Source organism: Osmerus mordax, chromosome 22, assembly GCF_038355195.1.
Source record: "Osmerus mordax isolate fOsmMor3 chromosome 22, fOsmMor3.pri, whole genome shotgun sequence".
Classification (NCBI taxonomy): Eukaryota; Metazoa; Chordata; class Actinopteri; order Osmeriformes; family Osmeridae; genus Osmerus; species Osmerus mordax.
Genome location: NC_090071.1, coordinates 4000876 through 4021734, shown reverse-complemented (window position 1 = coordinate 4021734; position 20859 = coordinate 4000876). Strand labels below are relative to the sequence as shown.

Below are 20859 nucleotides of genomic sequence, written 5' to 3'. Positions count from 1 at the left end.
GATTTTTGTGTTGTGTGAGACGAGGTAGGGGATGTGCACTGCCAAACGCTAACGCCTGCTAACGCCTCGCTATCTCTCCACGGGGTAGCCTTAGAGACACGGGCCTTCGGAGAACACTGTAATCTGGGGTTGAGATTAAGCAGGTCCTATGTGCTTAATCCCCAAGCCTACTCTGATGAAACCCAAGCAGACTATAAACCACAGCTAAATCCCATATCCCAATGCCTGTTTTAATTGAAAGCTTTCTATAGCGGTGCTACACTGAGAAAACCTTGTCATTATGCCTGAAAACACACATGTCAAATTACTGATGCTAAGCAAATGTTAAGAAAACCAGATAACAAATGGTCATATTTTTGCATGTCAGTATTTTTCTTTAAATCCACAGCTGTTCTGAAAAAAATTTATATTTTGGATTAAATCCATGAAAAGAATGACTGATGAATGATCTCCAATTACAACATGTTTCTTGTTCTTTGAAGGTGGTTGCCCATGCACATTAAGCCATTATTACATTTACAGTAAATCAGTTTGCATCCATGTTAGGCAACATGCTGATGGCTCTACCGCCATCTGGTGGTCATTAGGAGGGAACAATCACCAGATAACATTTGTACAGAAAGCGCAAATCAGATGTGAATATTGGTTTCCACTTCAGTCTATTAATCAAGTATATTTCCGGAAGTGCCCTTAATCCGGGCTGTCTCTTCAACTGCCTGCGTCAGAAGACTGGGGGAAGCCTCTCTTTTTAAAGACCCGCCTGATTCCAATGTTTGCAAAGGGCAATTTGCTCAGACTCCATGCACCGGTCCGAATAGTTGATAAAAGCATATTACTTTAACAGCACCGAGCTTCTCCACGTATCACTACCAGCATGATAAACTCTGATTCCACTAAATTAGGTCATTTTACCAGTCAGTTCAGTCTATGTAGATAAAGCCACCCAAGTTATTGTGCTCAAAGACAAAATACGATGGTTCGCCCCTCTACACCTTTTTCTGGCGTAAATCCATCACTGCTTCATCACTGAGGAGACGAGAAATACCCCAAAATCAAAAGCGACATTTTCCTACACGACTATTGCTGGTCGTATTTTAAACTAATAATATATATAAAAATAAACTATAGTTCATGCTATTATCATTATGGTTTTCTATACATCTTTCTAAATCTAGCCTATTCCAGAATTCGACCAAAGTGAGTTGATAGCATATACAGGAAATACAGAACTGTTGTATTTTTAATACTTTTAGGCAACAGCCCAATTCACTGTCACTACAATGTGAGACACAGAGGGCAGAGAACAATGCAGAGGGCTTAAACTGAGAAGTTTAGGGATTAAACCAAACTGTAATCCTGACATTTAAGAGAGTGAATATCCCTGTTCAACTAGCTAACTGACGTCATTGCAATTTTCCATTGCAAAAAAAACAAAGTTGATCATATTGCACATCTGGTCAAATATTTAGTATTTTTATTTTTTCTATAAGAAATAAAAATATATATACAGACTTGGGCACACAAACCTGTGCTAGTTCACATAAACACAAAAAAAGCATTAGAAATAATATTGACATTTCTTGGAAATGTTTACAGCCTCACCCAAGGTGACAACATTTTATACCGTATACTTACCTATCTATAAACTTTGATGGACAGAGATGATTCACAAAGGATGCCTGTAAAGTAATCATCATCTTCATCAGACATGTGAGATGATATAAGGCACAGATTAAATCGTTATCGGTTTTGCCCTTCTCCCAAGATGAGTGACTATGATGACTCATAAAGTCATAAACAGGTTCAACAATGTCACGAAAGGAAAAGGCTGGTGGTGGAAGCAATTACTGTGAGAGTTCAACTGTGTCATATATTACGCTTAAGAATAACCATCCATCAACATCTAAAATGAGTAAGTAAACCCAGTTCGAACCAAAACCTGGCCTGTGATCATGGTCTACTGTCACATCCAATGTGTTATTAAATTCTGATAAGAAGATAAACAATGCAATCTGAGGAAATGCAGTTCATTTCATCATAACAGTCATCTAATCAAAAAGTAAATGTACTGTACATTTTCAGATGTCTCTGATGGTAGTATTTCTATTGCATTGTGGGAAAGTGTTTTGGGGGGCTTATAATCTAGCCTGTTTAGACTCCCTAAGCAGCAGCAGAGACTAAAAGATGAGACGAGACATGCGTTGTATAACAATGTGTCCACTTAGCAGCCACTTTAACCCAAAGCTACATAAAGAGGGGAGTTTTAACCTGTGACCACTGCAGTCAAATGCTCTAACCACTAAGCTCCACCCAAATGAACAGTTGTAGGGCCACAAGGACAGAAACCATGCTAGGAACAATCCTTCTTCATATCCTACACGGAAACAGAAATATCTAATCAAATCTGAACGAAAAGAAACAGAGATGGAGCTGTTTTATAGCAGCATGACTTCCAGTGTGTACTGTATCGTGGGTAAATAAATTAGAATCAAGCGTCAAACGTCATAAAAGTTTAATTCAGACAGTGTTTCATGATGGAGAGCTATTTCTTGCTTGGTGCAGTTGAGGGGCTGGCCCCGGCCACGGCCCAGAGTGTGTGGAGTCGAGCCGTCACCCTGGAGCCCAGCCTGTTGGTCTGACACCTCAGAGATACCTCCAGCTGCCGCTCTCGGAATTCTCTGTGGAGGGGAACATCAAACACACGCACATAGACACACACACAGAGACACACAGACACGCACACATACACACACATACACACATAGACACACACACAGAGACACATAGACACGCACACATACACAAACACACGTAGACACACACACAGGCATTACACCAAAGTAATAAGCAGACCCACCCAGACACCCAGAAACCCAGACCGAGCCAGACACCCAGACCCAGACAGACCCACCAAGACACCCAGACCCACCCAGACAGACACCCAGACACCCAGCCAGACACCCAGACCCAGCCAGACCCAGCCAGACCCACCCAGACCCAGCCAGACACCCAAACCGACACCCCAGACCCAGCCAGACCACCCAGACCCAGCCAGACACCCAGACCCAGCCAGACACCCAGACCCAGCCAAACCCACACAGACACCCAGACCCACCTGGTGTCCTCCTGGTGGCTGTCCTTCTTGGTGTGTTTGGAGGGAGGGCTCTCAGTCATGGGGAAGGCTGCTCGGACCATCTCCGGGGTCAGAGAGATCCCTGCTGGGCCCTCACACCTGGGGGACATGCACCACAGGGCCGGGCAGGGGCAGGATGACCACAGGGCTTTGGTTACTGACTGGCAGTTTGGCTAGGGGGGGGTGGAGGGCTGTTCTCCTGCCTCTCCAGGTGGACATGTGGGCTCTCGTGCTCAAACGGTTTCTTGTCTGCAGGGATGTGTGTGTGTGTGTGTGCGTGTGTGTGAAGGTGCTTACGGTCCATCCAGCAGGTCCAGCCTGATGTGGTCAGGGAGGCCCCTGAGGGGCGGGCCCGGGGCCTCGGCAGGGAGGAGCTCGCTGCTGAAGGGGTCACACCTGGACCATCACACACACCATGGGTACCACAAGCAAGGTCATCTATACTTTATATGTCATGTTTTACACAGCATAAATACGGTATGCACACATACGTATGTGTGTGAGTGGGTGCACGTGTGTGTTTACCAGTAACCAGTATTTATGCGTGTGTAGACATACACACACATAGGTCAGTTAGGAACTAAATCTTCACAATCGCAGCCTAGAATTAGTCATGTAACATCTTATCTGGTGAAAAACCCCAAGCGAGGATCTTACATAAGAGGAGTGATCACCTTTGGCAGGCATGATCTAAATACCAGCAGCAGACGAGAAGGTATGATTTGAGAGAGTGTCTGGCTCCTGGCTACCATTCATCTAGCGTATGAACACAGCCCTTCTTCCCAGAGTGTGGATCGCAGGACCTGGGAGACTATAGCAGGGCAGTATATCTTCACTATACACACTGCATTTCACTCAGGGCTTGTTTGGACACTGGTTCAACAGAGATGGGCTGTGTGAACGGGTAGTGACCCTGGAACAGAGCCGCTCCTCCAGAGACGGAACATCCATCTTTGAGTTTCCATTGGAGAGAGAGACACTGGCACTGGGGGCTGTATCATACAGCTCTATGCACCATGGAGGAAGTCTGCTGGGTGTGTGTGTCTGGTGTGTGTGTGTGTGAGCCTGGTGTGTGTATCAGAGGGTGTGTGTGTAGCAGTGTACATGCTATACCTGCGCGGGACCCAGTAGCTGGTGAGAGTAGGGTGGTTGAAAGAGGCCAGGGCAGCTGAGGGGAACTCCTTCCAGGTCATGACCCCGGGGATCACATCCTGTGTGTGAACACAAGCATCGCAACGAGCTTAGGATCACAGGAGAAGCCTGTTAAGCCTGAGAAGTCTATAAAACAAAGACTATTATGTTTCTGCAGGTGTTTTCCAGAATGGGCCTCACCGTTCTGTCTAGGAACTTCTTCTGGGTCTTGGGGGTGTGTACGCCTGCCACCTCGCTCTTCCGCACGGTGTATCTGGGAAGCGGGCACAGGTGGAACTCCGGGTCACACTCCAGGTAGCGAGGGGTCATCTTGAAGGCGTGCAGTCCAGGAGCTGGGTTCTGCACAACAGAACCCACAACATCTCAAGAGCCCGGCCAGGGAGAAGCGTGTCACAGGAAGAACCGACCACTCACGGCATCGATTCTTAGCTGTTATGATCCAGCATAGGGCTACTACATTATTCATGGTTAAAACCAGTGAATCCAGGCGGTAGGAGAGCACTGTGTCCTGGAAAACCCCTACAAGCTGACGGGTGTGTTGGCAGGCTTACAAAGATCCGTAGGGGGTGTGAGTAGGAGGGGTCGACGAGGGCCTGGGGGGCTGTGAAGGTCAGGCCGTGGGCATCCTGACACGCCGCTGTCTCGTCCAGCTCTGCGGAGGGGGGCAACACGGCGGGAAGCAGCTCGTCCTGCAGAGGAGACAGGAACGTCAGCGTGGACGCAGGCGACAAACACAGAGCAGCAACTGGAGCCTCTGAGAGCAGACTGCCATATCGCACGGTCCTAGTCAGCAGTTGAACCCACTGTGCGTGGTTAAAAAAAACGATGTTGTTAAACGTGCCACCCCACAGTAACTGCTGGGACCCTCTGGCCACCCAGAGGGTTCTGAATAATGTGCTGGTTACATAACTGCTCCTAGTCTGCTGCTGGGAGACAGGCAGAGACTGTGGAGAGATGAGGGGAGACGTGAGACCGCCCTGCCTGAGATGTGTTTATCTAATGGGATCTAACTGGCGGGCGTTGACCTCTGAAGAGTGCTGAGTTATGTAATAGACGACGACCGTGGGAAAATCATAAAGTCAGATCCATCCCATAAACACCAAGGACGCCGTGGTTACCTCTTGTTTCCTCTTTCTAGTAACCAGGCCTCGGAGGGCTGTTCCTCACCTCAGCTCCGGTGCGTAGCGTCCTGGGTAAGCCTGGGGGCATGTGATTGGCTGCTGCCTCAAAAGGACACACTGGCTGGTAGCCCATGAGTTTGTAGTGTTGGGGAACCTAGGAGAGCGACATGGTTAACCTGGGTCACCTGCAGATCAAGAGCACGTTCCAGACTGCTAATGCTAAAACTCTCACAGAAATGGCCAAGGAAAATAATAAGATATCGATCAAAACGCATTCAATACAGAAACAAAACAAAACACATTTACACATTAAACAATGTTATCAACCCAATTCCTGTCATGTAAGATAAATAAGGGGGTGTATCTCGGAGTCTACCTAGAGCAGACATGGTGGTCTACCTAGAGGGGACATGGAGTCTATCTAGACGTCTACCTTATGGGGACATGGTGGTCTACCTTGAGGCTGAAGAACGGAGCATGAGCCTGGATCGTCACGTCGATGGGCGTCACAGGAACTACGCCCAGAGCGCTAGGAGCCTGAAGACAGGAGCAGGGAAGTGCAAAGTTACCACATCTCAGCCACCAGGCACAGTGAACAGTAATAATATCTCAGTTATAATGAGACACGGTGCAGGGCAACAACGAAGCAGAGAGCCCACTCACAAGCTCATGTGCCAGGTGTGGAGGGTGGAAGATGGGGAAGGAGAAGGGACGCACACTGCCTGGAGCACACAGAGGACCAAGACTCTCCTCCTCCGCTGGAACACATGGTGGGGAGTTAGAGGTGGGGTGTTAAGAGGTGGGGTGTTAAGAGGTGGGGTGTTAAGGTGTGGTGTTAAGAGGTGGGGTGTTAAGGTGTGGTGTTAAGAGGTGGGGTGTTAGAGGTGGGGTGTTAAGAGGTGGGGTGTTAAGGTGTGGTGTTAAGAGGTGGGGTGTTAGAGGTGGGGTGTTAAGGTGTGGTGTTAAGAGGTGGGGTGTTAGAGGTGGGGTGTTAGAGGTGGGGTGTTAAGGTGTGGTGTTAAGAGGTGGGGTGTTAGAGGTGGGGTGTTAAGGTGTGGTGTTAAGAGGTGGGGTGTTAGAGGTGGGGTGTTAAGGTGTGGTGTTATAGGTGGGGTGTTAAGAGGTGGGGTGTTAGAGGTGGGGTGTTAAGGTGTGGTGTTAAGAGGTGGGGTGTTAGAGGTGGGGTGTTAAGGTGTGGTGTTATAGGTGGGGTGTTAAGAGGTGGGGTGTTAGAGGTGGGGTGTTAAGGTGTGGTGTTAAGGTGTGGTGTTATAGGTGGGGTGTTAAGAGGTGGGGTGTTAGAGGTGGGGTGTTAAGGTGTGGTGTTAAGAGGTGGGGTGTTAGAGGTGTGGTGTTAGAGGTGTCATGTTAGGGTTTGGTGGTTGTACCTCTCTCTGCTGTGGACTGTGTCTTCATGCTGAGGGTCAGCCTCCTCAGACAAGCTAACCTGCTGTTCATACGGCATCCAATCACAACCTAGAAACCATTGAATCACACACACGCATGCACACGCATGCACACACATGCACACACACGCACACAATTGATGTTCAGAAACACATGAACACCTGATCAGCATCATGTTTAAGACAGACCTCAGGTGTTCCTCCTGCTTTGTGTTTCCACAAGGAAAGTGATGTCTCATGTTTTAGCTTTCTTGTTTGATCCTCTGATGTCTTTCTGTCTCCAATCGATTATTGATCTTTTTTGTCTTTTTTATTTTTCCATCTGTCTGTCTCACTAAGCAGTTAAATTAAGAAGGAGATTATCTCGAACGGAAAAAAAAACTGACAAACAATCCAGAAATCTGTGTCAAACATCTGAATAATATGTTTCAAGATAATCAGAATTGGAAGATGAATTGTTGCGTAAGGGGTTCATGAGAAAACAATCGCACACATATTCTTTCACAATATTGTATTGACGTATTGACACATCTATTATTGTATTGTGCATTGTGTAAACTGGGAAGAATGTGCAAACAGTAAACCGGGAAGAAAGTCCGTAACAAATAGATAACCAGTGAAGGTAAACAGACATGTTGACTTGACTGTTTGTGTTTTGCTGTGGAACGCCGACACTAAAACAACTTAGATGTGTGCTGTGAACTGTGGTTTACAAGGGAAACCTGTATGTTCAATAGGACTGAGAGAAGCCAGCCAATGGAGGGACAGGAGTGAGAGAAGCCAGCCAATGGAGTATGAGGGTGGGGTACCTTCCGGGCCACCTGCTGGAAGAGACGCAGAGCCTTAAGTCTGACCTCCAGCGGAGCGCCAGAGTCGACTCCCACGTTTAGCAAGCTGGCTGGTGCCTGTGGAATCTACACACACATAACACACACACACACACAAAACACACACGAAACAACTGACTGTCAAAATATAGAAACTAGATAGATCTACAGGCAAAGATGACCAGGGCACAATTTACAAACGCATTTCAGATAGTACCAGCAGTTTATGTGTGAAGCTTTTGGAAGCACACCTGTCCTGCGTTGCGTACAACCCTCCTCACTGAGAGCTTGAGCGGGCCCCGGGCACAGTCCCCCTCACTCCTCCCCACTCTCTTACTGGCCTGAAACAGACACAAGCAGACATGGAACTAGGACATGGGCAGAAAGCAGAGGGATTTAAAGCACATTAGGGTCACGAGGAGAGTCTGAGAGAGTGGTTGTGTCAGGCCAAATAGTGTCCTAGGGCCAAATACTGTCCTACCTGACGTCACAATGCCGTTCCGATGCAAGGACGCGTCTGTCGCTATGCCGACCTTAAATTCCTGAGATATCTACGCATGCTAGCCGGAAACTGTCATGGTTGCTATACTGGTTACTAGGTAGGAAGTTTTGTATCTACTCTACGATTTAAAGTTTTCACTCGTTCGACATTCCCGAGACAGCAACGTGTGCAGTTGCCCAGGCTCAGGCCAGAACAGAAGATTCCAAGACGGGATGCATGAAAGGAGTTTACGTCATAAATAAATAACCAAGTGCTTCTCCTCTCATGAAAACAAAAAAATCCCATAAAGTATAAAGTAGGTAAATATAGCCTTGTAAACACAAGGAGGAGAAGAGAGGGGGAGAGGAAGTGCTGTTAAGTGTCCATGAAAGTCCTGCCAACTGTTCTGCTTTTTAAGAAGGCCAGAGACAAACACAGACAGAGCTCGGACATATTTTCTAAAAAGGGCCACCACTGAATTTGAACATATCCTTCTTCTACCAAACTTCAACCATGAGACTGGTTTTAAACATGTGATTTTAGCACAAATACCACCAAAGCTTTCTATATTAAATATAATTGAAGTGGTAGAAATGTAAATCTCAATGGTTATCTTCATCATCATCTTCATCTTACCATATATTCATCACCTGCCATTTCCCTCTCCTCCAGAATCTGCATCCTGCTCTTAGCTGTTACGGGCTCCTTCCCAAGGTGAACTTGCCTTTATCAAAAACAGACATCATGTACTGTAACTTTTACACAGTACACTGTTTGACAACACTAAACTTTGATTGACATATAACATGCTATCTGAACACGTCAAACTCAAGCTCGCAGGAACACACACACACAGGCAGACAGACAGGCAGACAGGCAGATTCATACACACACACCATCTGAGGTGATTAGACCTCTCTTCCTGGATGTCTTGTTGAATCTTGTTCTTAAAGAAGACCGCCTTCATCTGTCTGGTCAGGACGGTCAGTTTGTTCTGGGACATGGCTTAACAACAAAACAAAACCCAATTCCAGTTTCAACAACAGACATAACACTTACAAACATGAACATGGACATGATAAACAGGAGTACTTAACAATAATCACCATAGTGACCAACTGGGATGTAGCACTGTAGTGTTATTTTTGGCATTTGTTTGGGCAGTGTGAAAACGACAGTTACATGTCGAAACATTCTAAACCCAACCGCCAGCGGTGGAATGTTTAGTGTTTGCTGGACAATGTTGGGGCAGTGTGAACTGGCCTTAACAGCCCCCATACCATCTCTCAGGTCTTTAATGCTCATTTTGTCCATTTTTTTCTGAAGCAGTTTAGACACTCCTGTGTGAGTGGACAGGTCTGGCATCTTCTCCAGGCACAGCTGAGCATCTCTCTGCTCCGTCACAGCCTGGAGCCACCAACACAGAGCACAGAGAACACACACACTGCAGCCAAGCTCAAAAATAATCAAGTATGATCTGTGTGCCCTTGAGGTATTTATAAATAATTTTTGCAAGTATTTCATGGGTGTGTGCTTTATGCTGTTTGTGAACCCCTAATCTAAGACAGTTTTCTATCATTATGTGAGTATCACTATCATTATCTATCACTATCATTGCTTTTCTTGAATTGAGTGAATACAGCAAGTGGCAGTCTACTTGGAGGAGGACTGCATCTGTTGGCTTTTGAATGTTTTAATGCTGTACTGTTTAATATTTATACATTTATACCCGCTGTTGATATCTTGGTCAGGTATTTCTTAAATAATATATTTATCTCATCGACAGGTTCCAGAAAGTTCCACGAAGAAAAAACAAAACAAAACGTTGCATACCTTTGGCTTTTCAGGAGTGCGTATTGACCTGAGCTTGACCTGGGTTGTGGTCGGAGGTCTTTTGGGAGGGCTAGGAGGATGCCTCCCTCTGTCAGCTGACTCCCCCTGTCCCTCACCTCCCTCCTTGTGACTGCAGCACAAAACATGCACACAAACAGCTCAATGCACATTCGTACTACCCACACTAGCTCATCAATATGTAACTTAAGTACATTAATAACTTGCTGGGGCTTGGTTTAAAGCTCTTCCTCTACACACAACAGCACTGTAATAAGAGGCTCAAGTTGCTTTTACCACATCATATTTTGACAATGAAGCGGAGAAACAGCAGGTATCAATGACTGTTTTAATTTGAGTCTGGGGAAATCAAACATGGAATTATTGGGTCCGATACGCATCCATTGAATGATTATCAGTCTCAGTATCAGATTTGGCCTCAGCCCGTTAGCCTCATGGATGATTAACTTCCCAGGGAGATAGCGCAGCACAGCCAGACACCTCCACTCTCTCTGATGGATTACACCTGCTTTCTCATGGGAACCACATAAAACACTTGTAAGAAAAGTGTTTTATGTTTACCTTCAAGAAAAGGCTCAAGACGCACTTGTTCCGGGAGTACAACGGTACTTAGGAACGGTTCGCTTGACCCGATGTTAGTTTCCTCAAGGATCACAATGACTCTTGCTTAGAGACTTGTTGCTCTTGTGGTTAGTGGTAACTGATTAAAATTTTTGGTTCTCGCTGTGATATATTGTTTTATTACTGTTGCTTGCTTTTTCCCACAGGTACACTTGCACTTATAGCTGTTCATGTTGTTTGGTTGTGACTTGTTTAACTACATGCTCTTATGGTTCTTCCCTTTGGCACTTACTTTGGTTGTTCACAATGTGTGCTTCATGTTTTGGCTACTCGCGATGTTTTTTGGCTATCTTGTTGTTATGATCAGTGACCTATGCACTTTGTAAAGCTCTCTCTTGGAAGTCGCTTTGGATAAAAGCGTCTGCTAAATGAATAAATGTAAATGTAATGTAAATGTAAGAAAACAAAAAAAAAAACAAGAACAATCTTCTTATCAGCAGTTTATAGAAGCGTGATGGTAATACAGAGTATCAAGTAGGAGCGCCGACCAGGGAGAGGGTTTGATTGACCTAGTCTTGGATTTAAAAACCCAAGTACGCCTGTGTCTTTGTTCTAGACGTGTCTCACCTCTGATACGTTTTGGGGAATGTGCCTCGTAGCCCCAAGCGTAAAAACAGTACAGTTAAATACAATAAAATAAGCTGAATAAATTTTCATTGTATATATCATGGTTTTACACAGCTGAAAATGTACTTAAAATTTACGGATTTTGTATATTCACGTACTTGTTGAAAACTTTAATATACGGTATGTAAGTTGAACTTCTACTTTGTGAGGATACTTTTAAGTTATAATCGTTTACGCGCATTGGGGCTGTTGAAGAGGAAGCGGGGTGTTGGTTGGTGGAGCTAGCTGTTCACCTGATGGCCAGGCGCGGTGAGGAGCCTCCACTGACGGTGCACACGCACGGCTTGGAGTTGAACTGGGAGAGCACTACCTGGAAGGTGAGCTGAGAGGTACCGTACTGATACGGACTGAACACCACAGTCAGGTCCACCTTCCCATTGGCAGGAATCACCCCTGGAATCAGACAGCGCTCGCGTTTAAGGCCTCGTCAGAACGGGATGCTTTTGATAAATAAATTTATTTATATTTGATTTAATGTAGGTTAATTATTTCTGCAGGATTGATGACGAGGATAAATGACCATGCCAATTATGATGAGAAGGATATTGATGATTATAATGATGATGATATTGTTAAAGAGGATGATGATGATGATGATGATGATGATGAAGAGGTCATTGATGATGCAGCAATGTCAGGTCTAATGGAGACCCTAATCACCCAGTGGAAAAATTGACTGCGCTAGTGTTGTCATTCAGAGAAACACTTTGAGTATGTCCGGGAGTCTAGTATCTCTGCCTGGCAAGCGTCACAGTCGATGCCAGACACGAAATAGGGCAGTTCTGTTGCAGAACGCTCTGTGTCCTTGCCTGCTTCCTGTCGTCTTGGCAGCTACACAACCTGAGCATGTCCTCAGTGGAAAAACTCTGTCCAAACACAAGCAAGGACGATGAAGAGGGGGTGGGAGGGTATATCAGGTAATGGGCTGGTTATAGGTTCAGACTGAGGCAGGGACAGCAAGTTTGCTTACAAATGTGGGTGGTACAGCTGGGGGGTTTTTTATAACTGAGGATGAGGCCGTCAAATATCATTTTCTTAATAAAAACTGTGTGTGTGTGTGTGTGGGAGTAGGAGTTACCTGTGAGAGGGTCGACAGAGAAGGCCTTGTGCGACTGGAGGACGAACACCTGGAATTCAAAGTCTACAGGGCAGCTGCAGCTCAGCGGAATGACGTGACAGATTCTGAAAAGTGAAATCAAACACAAACGACATGGGGGAACAACACAAGACCAGCAGCACGGCCACGATGGTGCACCCCAGCGCCCTGTACACAACGCACCACAAAGCTGACCACACATGAGGTGATCCGAGTCCAACAGTCTCTAAAGTAAGTATGCCCTCAATCAGCATCGACTGCATAAATCAAAACCAAACACACATTGATGACGCGTTACATGAGCGTGACGATAAGATCAGTGTTTACTCTTCACAACAATCCCTGTGGTTATCACGTCTTCTGTTTGCTCCCCCAGGTCTAACCAGATAGTACGGCGGTGACACAGAGCCAGGGAGCTACGGTGTTGAGCCTAGATGACACACTGCAAGCAGGCCTGCCAGGGCGACAGACTCGAGAGCAGAGACGTGATCTCTAGAGATTAGAATGACTGAGCCAAGATGAGAGATTGGCTCAAAAGCTCTCTACTGTACTATACGAATACAGTTAATCACTCAACATGATCAATACTAGAATGTACTGCGTGTCGGGGTTAATATGGTATGATCTGAGTTCAGTTGACATTTAAACTGAAATTAAATTTTGATTATTGACGCAGGGCAAAGGCTTGAATAAAAAAGGCTTTCGAATCGATTAATTTATTGAAAAAGTCTGGTTGCGTCAGAGGAGTTTTAGTTTTTAACGTCCTTAACAGACAGAATGGAATCCCTGCCGACCCTCACACTAAGGAAGCAGTCCAGACTTCCGAGTGTGAGTGCATGTATCGAACAGGTCCAACATGTTCAGTTACGTCACCTCTCTCCCAGGGGAACAGCCGGGAGGCTGATGTGGGGGGGTATATGTAGGTCATCAATTACGGGGTAAGCATGAACTGGAATGACAAGATTGTCTTCTTCCTACAAGGAGAGATACATAGAATGAGATAAAGCTTCCTGTGTCTATCACTCAGTAGGATCATGGCGTGAACAGTCAATCTTCCGAGCCACCATGGAGAGAAACATAAACGTGACGTATAGGATAAACACAGGATATCCCTCTTGAAAACTGCAGCTGGGAAGATAACATGAACTAGCTGACAAGACGGTATGCACCAGTGTTAGGCAAGCATTGGTAAAAGAGATGGATCCCTACCTTACAGTGAACTTGAATGCAGTCATAAAAATACCGCCATTCGTCAGGACAAAATTGTACTTTCAAAGTGTAGGAGAGTCCTGGGACTAGTCGGTACTAGGCAAAATTAGAAAGAAGGGGATTCATCAGCATCGAAATCCACACTAATCAAGAGAAAATGTGAAATTCATGACAGCAATCAGCCAAAAATACCTTTTTGGAATATGTTGTTTGAAAGTACTTGGTTTGTGTAGAAAGAATATGAATATTTATCACTTCAGAGGAGATGTTGATTAATTTCTGAGGGAGAGGGGGAGACAGAGAGAGACAATTTCATAACCATAGCTTATACAGTTGGGGAAAAACATCCAAAGCAATTGCAGAAACATGCAGGCATCCATTTTCAAGTAATCAATCTTCAATCCGTAGCATGTCCTTATCTCCCCTTCTGCCATTCAGTGGATGGTCGGATAAATCTCATTGTTTCACTAACCAAGATCTTGCAGTAATCCTTCCCCAATTCAAAACCGCTGAAGTGCAGCTCTGAGGGCTCTGCATGGATTACACTGTTGCTCTTTAACTTGGTGCAGATTTCTGAAATATCAGAAGAAATGATTAAAGGAATTTCACATGTAAGCCTAGGTATGTGATTAGTTCTGTTTGACATGACACAAGAGAAAATGCTTGTACAAAGTCTGCCATAGAGGTCAATAGTTGTTCAGTGTATTGATGAGGCTATTGTGGGTTGGGCAAAAAGATATATTGTATTGGTCCTACTGGTTTCTAGAAGGTGATTGGGAACATCAGCTCTTTTTCTGGTCTCCTCCACTAGTTGTCCCAGTGGGAGAAGGATTTTCTTGCTGTATGTTTCTGTAAAGGTCTCTGGTGCCGATTGTGCCATCTTGAAACGAGCCTACATTACTGCCTTTATTATGATGAAAAACAGGACTGTGGAGTTTAAAATAAACGAATTGTCATTAGGTAGACAGATGAATAACAATGTCACGTGCTAGCTAACATACCTCCGAAAGTACTATGAGCCTGAATTAGGAATACGATTTATAAATAGTTAGGCTTCCACCTATTATCGCTACGAGTGTCTTATTATCTCGCTACTGTAGTTATCTTAACTGCCAAAATTATGAAAATGCATTTCCCAATCAATATTGGATGTTTAACCGGAATGTTTTTATCTAGTCTGTTCTGGGTGTGTAAACAGTGTTATCTAGACTACATATTAAAGTACAATGCCGTGACATAACGTTTTTCATTTGTACTGTATTAGCTAACCTACAGTACCTCTAGCCACAGTACAGTAGTTGGCTTGGTAGCTACATAAAAACATAGCTATAACTAAATAGCTAGTCTAACTATAACATTAGCATGGCATGGTCTTTTTTAACTTGACAACCAAGAATTAGTTATATATACATTTGATAGTACACATAAAATGCAATTTGTATCACTTTAAGTTAGAGTACTAGCTAAGTCGAAGTGGGTTTTCAGTCTAGGCTAGCACGTACCTGTAGTTTCATTCATTTTCAAACATTCTCGTTGCCACAGTGACGCTTCCGCGGGACCAGAGCGGGACAAGCAAGGGGGCGGGAGAAGATCAGGGGGGCGGAGATGGAGAAGGAGATATCATCCGCGTGTCAGTAATAAAAGGCCACTCACATTCCTCGTTGTGACTTTCAGTGTTTACAAATTATAGTTCTATACCCTGGATAACTCATTTTGCCGTCCTGTATAACTTCGACTCAATCAGGGAATACCTTCTTTTCCCGTTAGGGGGTAAATTCAGCATCCAGCGTCCTAATAGAATGGATTGTTTACCTGAATTGTCATCTACAGAAATACTATATCTGTCAAGATTGTTTAAGTAACGACTGACAAAATGCAACACGTTTTAATGTTTGACATACTTCTCTTTGTTATTTACGCGCAGGTGAGCATGAAGCTGGATAGGTGTATGTTAATGAGGTCTTTATGGGTTCTTTTATCACACAATGTTGGCTACATGAACGTTTTTTCTTTGCCTGCCTCAGATTAAAGGAGTTCTCCCTGCCTGTGAGCCGTACTTAGTTTTTGTTAGGGAGGAGGAATTATGTATGAATAAACTGCATCTGAACCTTACATCCAAAGCACAAGGTGAGTTAAAGCAAAGCAGACTCCTCTACAATATTAATATTAGCTATAGGCATTCAAATTTGAATTGTAATGCGATTACAATATGGTCTAATTGATGTAGGCTATAACCAAGCGTATGCGCTCTCTTTGTAGACTGCGTAGGCATGTGGGACCATGTGAATTGTTGGCCTGACGCATCTGTAGGAGAAACGGTGTCTCAGCCATGCCCGAGCTTTTTAAAATCCGCAGTTAAAGGTAAGGCGATCCCGCACCCGTTTGTGAATGTTCACAGGCGCAGGCCTACAACTGGTTAGGCTAATGATCGGTCGACCCCACACCTTGGTTTCCGCAGCTACAGTAAAATATTTGTCTTTCAGTAATGAAGTGTTTGTGTAGGGCGACGTGTTGTGGAAAGGAGGAGTTGTTAATCTTTTAGAGTAGGCCTATGTAGAAAAGGCGAGATCTGGAAGGGGAAAAAATGCTCTATACACAAAACCACAAATCTGAATCTGAAGGCTTGCAAAAATAAAATTATATAGGCCTACATATATCAAAATTCTAATTATTACTTTATTATAAAAAGGATAAAAATATAGTACGATAAAGTGAGATAAATAATATATTGTTTGTAATATAGACCTATATAATATATTATATGTACAACAACATGGAGTCATATCGCATTAAGTAACAATATTAATAATTTATCATACAGTTGCCAACGGTTCATTGTTGATGGCTGAGCATGGTAGTAGGTGAACTAACTAAATAACTCTGTGTCTGTGATGGTGGTTTTGCCAGGTAATGTCTATCGCAACTGCACTGACCACGGCTGGACTGACCCTTTCTCTCCCCTCGAGGAAACGTGTGATTACTCGTTCAACGACACACTCCATTTCTTTGAAGAGGTGGGTGTATTGCTTCCATACATTCAGAGTGTATCTTCCAAATCAGCCCTTTCTGAAGAGGAATAAGCTAACTGTTTGTGCCATGTGGGATGCTATTTAAAAGGTTTTCTCCAAAGTATTTGGTAATTGATTGTTTTTTTCCTACTTCAGTCCACAGGCACCTACCGATATTTCTTCTATGTCAAGACCATGTACACGATTGGCTATTCTCTCTCCCTTATTTCCCTCACCATCGCCATCAGCATCCTCTGTTTGTTTAGGTAACTGAACTACGATCTTTGTGAAAAATACACTGGCACAATTAGTTTACAATGTGTAAATCACGAAACCAATGACATTGTATCTCCATCAACTTCCACATGTCAAGATCTAATACATACTCCCTGTCAACTTCCTGTCCATCCAGGAAGCTGCACTGCACCAGGAACTACATCCACATCCAGCTCTTCTTCTCCTTTATCCTACGAGCGGCCTTCATCTTCATTAGAGATGCTCAGCTCTTCACCAATGAGGACCTCTACCACTGTGACTACTACCCAGTATGTTTCCAGATCTGCACATAAAGGGATGAAACAAACAAGAAGCCCCCCCCCCCCCCCCCCCCCCCCAGCCCCCCCCCAAAAAAAAGCAGTGTTCTGTGTTTTCCAAATATCATGATCAATCACCCTAACACTTATTTTCATGGTTCGGACGGTGCGTTTGCGTTAGTATTGATGCATACATTAAGTGCTTTGCTATCCCTGACCATGAGCGCTTTGTGTTCCCAGGTGGTCTGCAAAGCCGTGATGATGTTTTCTAACTACTGCATCCTAGCCAACTACAGCTGGCTCCTGGTTGAGGGGCACTATCTCTACACCTTGGTCAGAAACTCTCTGTTCTCCAAGAGCAAACATCTGTGGTGGTACACTGTCCTTGGCTGGGGTGAGTGGAAGCAATACATTCAGAAAGGGGACGGGGGCATCAGATGTTTGTGTCACAGCTCTTAACCAATCAGATAGTGAGGTCAGAGGTCAACCCATGAGCCATGTGATAGAGATGTTCCATTGGTTTCTCATCAGCCACCTTGAAATGAGAGACAAGTGGTTAGTAAAGCTTTTTTTTGTTTATTTGTTTTTATGTTTCAGGGCTGCCCATGGTTGTCATTTCGTCCTGGGGCTTAGCCAAATACTTCTACGAGGATGAGGGGTATTATACCTGTTGACTTTCTGAATCATGATGCATCACGTGTCATAATAGACACAACTGTTTACTCAGGTCTGTTGTTTTCTCAGCTGCTGGGAGACTCGCGGCCGTGACTGGATCTGGTGGATCCTGAAAGTCCCAATCCTGCTCTTCATAGTTGTAAGCAGGGCTATAAAGAGTACTGACAAACCCTACTCAATTAGAAGTACTGTTGGGCACTGGCTATACACACTACTTTTTATACACGGCATTATAGATCAAACATTGTGATTAATTGAATTCCTCAATACCTTTTTTTCTTCATCTCAGACAAATGTGCTCTTTTTCCTGAGTATCATTGGTGTTCTGGTGGGGAAATTGAAGATGTCAGATGTTCATGGAAAAGAAATTAACCAATGCAAGTATGTTGCAACTTTTAAATATGTATTAGATATGTGCTGGGATGAGCACAGCGGTCTTTTGTGCCCTAGCTAGCTTCAGTGGGTCTGTTTAAGCCAAGTAATGACACCCTGTCAAACATGTAATACTGCACCAACAATGGTGTCTAGTGGCGTGGGAATCAGTCTTGATTTGTTTTTATTGTGTATACCCACTGTAAAAGTTCAACAACATCTTCATACCCTTGTCATTTCAGGAGACTCATTAAGTCAACGTTTTTCCTGGTGGCTCTTTTTGGCTTGCAATATGTCCTCTTCGTCTTCGTACCAGTCCGTGTCAGCAACGGAATGTTCAAAATATGGAACTTCGCTGAGCTCACTCTTGCCTCCACGCAGGTAAACACAGATATATATATATATATACATATATAATGTTTATAAAACACTTGAATTCATGAATGCCAATGTGTGGAAAATGTACATTCCTTCAGTGCTTCAAGTTTTGAATATCAAATGATGTTTAAACTCCTGTCCCCCTTTCTGTAGGGGTTTGTTGTTGCTGTTCTCTACTGTTTTCTGAATGGGGAGGTAGGTGGTTTGCATTTCAGACTAGAGTCAAGTGCTATTAACACACAATACTATATATCACTGATGAATCATCATTGACTTGCTGTACTTTCTATGCACTTTTTGGATATCGCTTTGGATAAAAATGAATTAAATGTAAATGTTGCATTCCTCTGCCTGTCACTTGTTGTATCCCCTCTCCAGGTTCAGTTTGAGATCCAGAGGAGATGGCGCAGGTGGAGAATGAGACAGCATCTACACGGGGAGTCCAGACAGTACCATGGGTCTCTCAGCCAGAGCGGCTCTGCCTGCACCCAAGTCTCCTTGCTGGCCTGTGGCCCCACCCAGGTGGTGTGACCCCCTATGCAGAAACCCAATTACCCCAAAGTACCCTGAAGCACAACGCTTGCTCCTCCTATCTAGACTCCTTGCACTTTCCCCTTTACAAGTAGTTATTGTCTGGTACTAGCTAATAACCCCCAGAAACAGTGCTCAGGACGGAATGCCAAAAATATAATGCCAGAACATTTGAAAACAGAGGACCTTCCATTTTCATTCTGACCTCCTGGACTGCATGTGACATGCGTATGCTATGGTTCTCTGGGACCTCATTGTGATGCTCTGTCTTTGCCTCACGAATGCCAGCACCACTCCCTAAAGAATGTGACCAAGTTAGGGGGTTGGCTTGGAGGAGAATTGTTGGGGATTGTTTGGGCTGTTCCAGGGCATTGTTATGGAAAGTGTAGGACATGAAATGGTCTAAATAGAAACCAGATCCATATCCTGGAGAGAGATCCAGAAGCATGTCACAATGTACAAATAATCTTGACATTTTGTTTCTTCATGTTTTTTTTTATCAAAATGACCATAGTCCACAAAAAATTAAATATTCATACACTGCTACTTTGCACAGATGCACTACACATTTTCTTTGTGATATTGATTACTTGTGGGTATAACGTGTAAAATAGATGACATTTGATTAAACTATGGCTTTGATTACAGATTCTATGGTTGTTATTTTTTACACAAATATTGAAAGGATGTCCCTGAGGATTAAAAGAAAATGTTTTCTCTGAGAAATGAATTTCCGTCTTATTCTACTTCATCCAGGCCATACTTTTCTTTCAGCTCCTCCACGAGGTCAATGTAAGCTTGTGTGGCTTCTTCTTTGGTCATTCCTAGACTCAGAAACACACAGACACCAAACAATGTAGTCTCTGACATGAACCAATACTTGTGATACAGGTTGTTAACGCAAATAGTCATGTTGCCAATCTTACCTTTCTTTACGATCCATGCATCCCATTTAACTCTCCCAGCAAAGTCAAATATCCCAGGCCGCTCTATAGACACAAAAACCTGTCTGAGTTACTCAGATCATCAAACCAGAATGACTCAACAAGACTGCCACGACACTATATCATATTAAAAAGACTGCTATTGTAAGTTAGGAGGTGCACAGGATTTAAGAATGAGATCCGACTGGTTCGGCAGCGATCGAGACAGAACACTCACCGAAGGGGACATCCCCCACAGTTGATTGCTTGTATAAACCGTAAACGTGATTCAGCTCACTCCTACATGGTCGGACCTTCAGTATTTTTACTTCATCCACAGCTTTCTCAAAGTCAGCCTTGAAAAGCACAAAACACACACTGTATCATGAAAATGGAGGTAGTTTCTCTCAGGGACATAGGAAGCTACGGAAGCCAGAGACAACACCCATGTGATACCCAACTGTACTGCACTTTCTATGAACCCTTGAGAAAACACAAGTGATATCCTAAAAGGCATTCAGAACACACACCCGTCACTAAACAGACCTCGTCCTTGTCTGTGTTTTGGGGAGTGGAGAGTGTGGAGGTTCAGCTTACCTGAGACATGGTTGGGAAGCAGTGCTCTGACGCCCCTCACAAGTAGAATACTACTCTCTTTTATTTACCAGGTGTTGTCCTGCACTTGACGGCTTGTGGGAGGATGGCCCCGCATACTCATTGGCATTTTCTTTAGGTGGGGCAGGGTGAAATGGGAGGAGTTTTCCCAGCCATGAAGAATACAAGTTTGACAGGTCGAACAGGCCAGACCTGTAGCTCCACAAGAGGGCAGCATCTGCTCACAACTACCCACAGACATTTGCCTCATCGCTGCAAGAATGCACCCATTGTCCTGACAATCAGAGGACATGGAGGGTG

At 44.3% G+C, this 20859-nt stretch overlaps 3 protein-coding genes across 3 annotated transcripts; 1 reads left to right on the top strand and 2 right to left on the bottom strand.

Annotated features, from left to right (window-relative positions):
• Positions 1-2542: 2542 nt before the first annotated feature.
• cfap221 (cilia and flagella associated protein 221) lies at positions 2543-14404 on the bottom strand. Its single transcript, XM_067260954.1, has 23 exons — positions 14281-14404; positions 13997-14097; positions 13717-13803; positions 13525-13620; positions 13189-13289; positions 12298-12401; positions 11453-11612; positions 9954-10083; positions 9401-9527; positions 9017-9125; positions 8757-8844; positions 7891-7980; positions 7622-7726; positions 6795-6882; positions 6070-6164; positions 5863-5943; positions 5453-5560; positions 4837-4974; positions 4466-4624; positions 4247-4344; positions 3431-3529; positions 3116-3232; positions 2543-2678 (listed from the first exon to the last, which is right to left on the bottom strand). The coding sequence occupies exons 1-23, from the start codon at positions 14402-14404 to the stop codon at positions 2543-2545; spliced, it is 2541 nt and encodes an 846-aa protein (XP_067117055.1).
• A 1186-nt stretch (positions 14405-15590) lies between these two features.
• On the top strand, positions 15591-19150 carry sctr (secretin receptor). Its single transcript, XM_067260816.1, has 12 exons — positions 15591-15651; positions 15784-15885; positions 16432-16538; positions 16689-16798; positions 16945-17077; positions 17306-17459; positions 17663-17723; positions 17810-17879; positions 18030-18121; positions 18355-18493; positions 18644-18685; positions 18869-19150. Exons 1-12 carry the CDS (start codon positions 15612-15614, stop codon positions 19019-19021), a joined length of 1203 nt encoding a protein of 400 aa, XP_067116917.1. The 5' UTR covers positions 15591-15611; the 3' UTR covers positions 19022-19150.
• A 356-nt stretch (positions 19151-19506) lies between these two features.
• On the bottom strand, positions 19507-20645 carry LOC136966010 (acyl-CoA-binding protein-like). Its single transcript, XM_067260348.1, has 4 exons — positions 20542-20645; positions 20183-20300; positions 19948-20010; positions 19507-19845 (listed from the first exon to the last, which is right to left on the bottom strand). Exons 1-4 carry the CDS (start codon positions 20548-20550, stop codon positions 19760-19762), a joined length of 276 nt encoding a protein of 91 aa, XP_067116449.1. The 5' UTR covers positions 20551-20645; the 3' UTR covers positions 19507-19759.
• Between the last annotated feature and the right edge of the window lie 214 nt (positions 20646-20859).

What these genes read in the sequence shown, in the direction of transcription:
- cfap221 (XM_067260954.1), bottom strand. Translation starts at nt 14,404, where the DNA reads ATGGCACAATCGGCACCAGAGACCTTTACAGAAACATACAGCAAGAAA. An exon ending in AAACAACATATTCCAAAAAG is followed by an intron (nt 13,621 to 13,716) that starts GTATTTTTGGCT and finishes AATTTTGCCTAG; the next exon opens with TACCGACTAGTCCCAGGACT. An exon ending in CTCCGTTCTTCAGCCTCAAG is followed by an intron (nt 5,561 to 5,862) that starts GTAGACCACCAT and finishes TCGCTCTCCTAG; the next exon opens with GTTCCCCAACACTACAAACT.
- sctr (XM_067260816.1), top strand. Translation starts at nt 15,612, where the DNA reads ATGAATAAACTGCATCTGAACCTTACATCCAAAGCACAAG. An exon ending in CACTCCATTTCTTTGAAGAG is followed by an intron (nt 16,539 to 16,688) that starts GTGGGTGTATTG and finishes TTCCTACTTCAG; the next exon opens with TCCACAGGCACCTACCGATA. An exon ending in TCACTCTTGCCTCCACGCAG is followed by an intron (nt 18,494 to 18,643) that starts GTAAACACAGAT and finishes CCCTTTCTGTAG; the next exon opens with GGGTTTGTTGTTGCTGTTCT.
- LOC136966010 (XM_067260348.1), bottom strand. An exon ending in TGTGGGGGATGTCCCCTTCG is followed by an intron (nt 20,011 to 20,182) that starts GTGAGTGTTCTG and finishes TTGTGTCTATAG; the next exon opens with AGCGGCCTGGGATATTTGAC. An exon ending in TGCATGGATCGTAAAGAAAG is followed by an intron (nt 19,846 to 19,947) that starts GTAAGATTGGCA and finishes TTCTGAGTCTAG; the next exon opens with GAATGACCAAAGAAGAAGCC.